The following is a 4520-nucleotide window of genomic DNA, read 5'->3' on the forward strand; positions in this document are numbered from 1 at the left end:
AATATGTTTTTATTCCATTTCTGGAAATGAAATATTCATTTTCGGCTAATAGAGTATCTGTACTAAAATAATACCGTTGGAAAATTTTAGTTTACGATATCGAACAGAAATGATAAATTGATTTGCAAAGTTTCGCGGTTTTTCGTAGTTTCATCCATCTAAATAGCGTCGTAATAGCGAGCATAAATCATTTTTCTGCAACTTGTGTACCTACCGTCAAAGTTAAATATGCATCTTGTTCAATGTATATGTTCAATTTTATTACACTACGTAGTTCTGTGCACCGTTTTTTACGATTCACATATTCGTACGCTAGAAACGTATCCAATATTAATCCCTCAAGGATCAGAATTCCCAAAAGAAATCAGCTGCTGTTATGGTTTTTATCCACGTGAAAGTTTCAAGTGAAAACGTGACTTTGAGTTAAACCTCTAACTATTTTACATATCATAATAAATGATATTATTCACGACACAAAACAATTGAGCATGTAACGGAAATTAACAGAAACATTTGTTAAAAATAGATAATATCTAATTATTAATTTGCATTCAAAATTCATATTTCATATTTTTTGGAATGAAACAATTTTAGCGATTAATTTTCGATACTTCAAATCAATCGACAATATGCCATTCAATTTTTCCCTGTTACGATATTGTATCGCTAAATATTTAATTCCTAAAGAATAAAAAAAAAATATGACAACACTCTCATGAATTTCCACTTCGTCAGTTATGTTTCTCAAGATTCGGAAACGTACATGTATGCCTTTATCGGAGAATAAATAAAACACATATGAAAGGCTTGTTCAATATTGTGCATCTTCTTTCGTCTTTTAGTGCTTCAATGTGTCACGGATTTATATATATTTGTTTCAGTTTTCTCACTTTTTCACATTGAATTTATTAAGTACTTTCACATGCACTGCGTGATGTTTACGCGAAAAATAGAAAGGATAGATTAAAGTGAAAATAATAAATTTTTTCCATTTTTGTGCAATAAATCTTTGACATTCATTTTCCATCGATGTAAATTTCAAAATTATTAATAATTCAATTCGATGTTCCTAAAGATTTTTTATTTGCTGATAGTGTGCAAATTTTGGATTGCCATAAATTACTTCTTTTGAGAAATATTTTTATTTCTTAATATTCGACGATGATGCTAACAATTATAGTTAATAACAAACGCTTTATTTAGGCAAAAATTGGAAGCTTACTCTGATATTTACTATATTTCAGAAAACTGTACTAATTTCTACAGTCCGATCAATTTTTTTATTGTTTCTTATCTTCAACTGAATGTTTGTAATTTTTTTAATATTGCAAAAAAGTAATATTTACAATCACGTAGATCAACAACGAGAGAAAAATACATAAAGAATTTCAATACTGCAAGATCAGTAAGTAGAAACGTCCAACAGACAGACCGAAAGAAAAACGACGAAACTGCGCGAAAAGCTTTGATTTACTGGAAATGTGTTTCATGTACTAATAAATGCATAAATATTTACAAACTGCAGCTGCACATACTGATTGTCAATATTTGTATGATATACGATTCATAAATTGCGCTTTTCAATGCGTTTCGTTGAAATCCGTGAAAAAGATCAGAAAAACTGTATTCCATTGTGACGACAGCATTCGACAAAACGAACGTAAAATTGTTTTATTTACACGACGATTAAAAGACAGTATTCTTCCTATCCTTCATTCTAAAACCGTACTTTCATAATCGTTTCAAAGCAATTTATCACTGTTTCCCACCACTATGTTGCTTCAGCTTCTACAAGTACCTCGAAAAATCTTCGTTGCGTCAAAAAACAAAAATTTTGTCAAGATATCCGATGTTTTATACGAAGAAGACTAGCGATAATGTCAAGCCAAGCTGTCTTCCATCTGAAACATTGAATTACACTTTAATTGCCTTCAGAAAAGTATTTTCCCAATATTTGCTCGAATGTCACACGACTTAAGTCTTACACTATCGCGACTAAACGAATCGGTGTATCATCTACGCATAGAAAACTCTGGAAAATTCTACTAAATGAAATCGTCGACCTTGGAAAAATTTGCTCCACAAATCTCCTACTTTTCGACTTCAAAATTTTCCAAGTTCCTCGAATTTCCCCAAAGTTTAGAATTTAGGATCTCCCCAGGGTCTCGGTAAATTTTCTCAGAAAACACGCGCTATCGCGGTCTCATTTCTTTCGTAAAACGGCATAAATCACCTAGATCGTCTTCTCGTCACATCGAGAATTTGTGTCGGACAGATTTACGGGTTGCATAAATTATTAAAACCGGGATGTTTGTCTATCGAACTCGTTTACACGCAAGTTTCACGCAGCTAAATTCTTCGTCTGGTTACTGTTCGCGTATCGCCCGATATTGTGCGCCGTATTTGCCCACGAGTCATTTCCCAGTTGTTCCTTCAAACATGTTCAGATGCTTATTTACGATCGCGCCGGTACAACGTGGTCAGGATCGTATATAAATTTGGTATTTCCTCGCTGTGGCTAGCTCAACCCTGAATATTCTCAATATGGCGACGATCAGCGCGGATCCGGCGTGTTGTTTGACCGACTCGACCAAGTCGCAGGTCTTGTCCGCGAACGAGAAGTCAACCGCGGCGCTTCTCCACGATTCCGACGTGAATAAGATCGTCGAGCGGAAATTTCGCTCGAAGAACTTCTGCATTTTGCATTGGAGTTTGGACAGCTTCGGGGAGACGAACGGCTACTTGGGCCAGTACTACACCCTCTCCGTGACTGTGAAAATCGACAACAAATCGAAGCATTTGTCGTTCTTCGCGAAAACACCGCCGCCGACGAGCAGCCCGCAATACGATTTCCTCGTGCGTTACAACACGTTCAACAAAGAGATCATCGTCTACAGCGAAATTGTGCCCACCATAGGCATGGGAACCGGCATCAAGTGGATACCTGATTATTATCTCAGCAAGAGCAACGTTATAATGGTTCTCGAGGACGCTAGGCAAGAGGGTTACGTTACACCGGACAAGTATCTCGCGTTCGACGAGGAGCATTGCGTTTCGGTGGTAAAAGCGATTTCGACCTTCCACTCGAGGTCCTTGATTCTGGACGAGAAGCTCCGCCGGAGCACCGGTCAAACGATCCTCGATCTTTACGGGCACGTGCTGGAAGAAGTGGCTTTCGTCGCGGGCGATGTGGTCGTCATGAAATATCTCTCTTCGTGCGTCAAAGGTGCATGCACCATGGTCGATCTGGTCGAGGGTTTGAAGGAAGACGAAGCTACTGCGATGAAGAATTGGATGACCACGTGGATACCGAAGTTGCCCTCTCTATTGGTGTCGTCGAGCAAATACAGAAACGTGATGTGCCATCGGGATATATGGCCGAACAATATCATGATCAAGAGAGACTCGGCTGGTAAACCGGTCAGTTGCTACCTGGTGGACTTCCAATTCTTACGATACAGTCCACCGGCGATCGATTTCGTGATTTGTCTTCTATTGGTCACCGATCGTGCCACCAGACGTACGCTTTACGATCGACTCGTGGATGTTTACTACGAAACCATGAAGAAAGAACTGGCCGCGTCGAGTCTCGACGTCGAGGAGTGTCTGCCGCGTGAGCAATTTGTCGCTTCTTGCGACGACGTGAAAGGTGTATCGTTGGCGTATTCTGTGGCTAATATGCAGATAATGCTGTTGACGAAGTCAGCGGTGGAACAGTATTTCATAGGATCTACCGATCAACTGGAGTACGTTCTGTACGGCGACGAAAGGTGCGATCTCGTGAAGAGCCAATGTCGCAGTAAGAAGTTGTATCAGACGCGCATTACAGACGTGATAGAGGAAATTAGGGAGTACCTGGCCAACAACAACGACCCGGCCAAATACTAGTTGTCGAGGGAGGGGGGTGGGTTGGAAAACGAGGGTGTTGAATGTTTTCTGGGGTGTCGTCGTTTGTACCTGCATTACGATCTGTGATAAAAGGACTTTGGAATGGGGCCAGGAAGAAGGTTGTCCCTATTTCGGGAACGTACGATTTGCGGATGTGTCGCAAAGTCCGGCGAAACGTGCCGGAGTTCGCAAGAATGGCAAAGGAGTACCAAGGTCGATCAATAGTTGTGCATCAGCCCGAGAGTTTTTGCCAAGATATCGCGGATATCTAACTGAAATATCGCGAAGCGTTTAATCTGATGGCCCCGATTTCCCGTATGAGAATACTCGATTATTTTTCTAGGATACCTTCCTACAAATGGTTACGACTGTGTGTGTGGCTATTACAATGTGTTGGATGATTACGTAGAATAATCAAGGAATTACGACATAATTGTGATGTATTTTTGTAAGAGAAATAAAAAGAAGCTGGCAAGTAGGCAGGTATTTTTCTATTCGCTGTATATGCATAAATGGAAGGGGAATATCCATAGGACGATTTAAAGTGCGCGGTATCTTTCTGTTACAATTGATGACGAGTGTGTGGCACTTTGCATACAAACGAACGTACAACGAGCTTTTCTACTTGCGAA

At 39.7% G+C, this 4520-nt stretch overlaps 1 protein-coding gene across 1 annotated transcript; it reads left to right on the plus strand.

Annotated features, from left to right (window-relative positions):
* The first annotated feature begins 2352 nt into the window (after positions 1-2352).
* LOC108573631 lies at positions 2353-4077 on the plus strand. The gene has a single exon (XM_017936096.1). It carries the CDS (start codon positions 2545-2547, stop codon positions 3886-3888), a length of 1344 nt encoding a protein of 447 aa, XP_017791585.1. The 5' UTR covers positions 2353-2544; the 3' UTR covers positions 3889-4077.
* Positions 4078-4520: the final 443 nt, after the last annotated feature.

The sequence above is a fragment of the Habropoda laboriosa genome, unplaced genomic scaffold (assembly GCF_001263275.1).
Source record: "Habropoda laboriosa isolate 0110345459 unplaced genomic scaffold, ASM126327v1 scaffold128, whole genome shotgun sequence".
Taxonomy (NCBI): Eukaryota; Metazoa; Arthropoda; class Insecta; order Hymenoptera; family Apidae; genus Habropoda; species Habropoda laboriosa.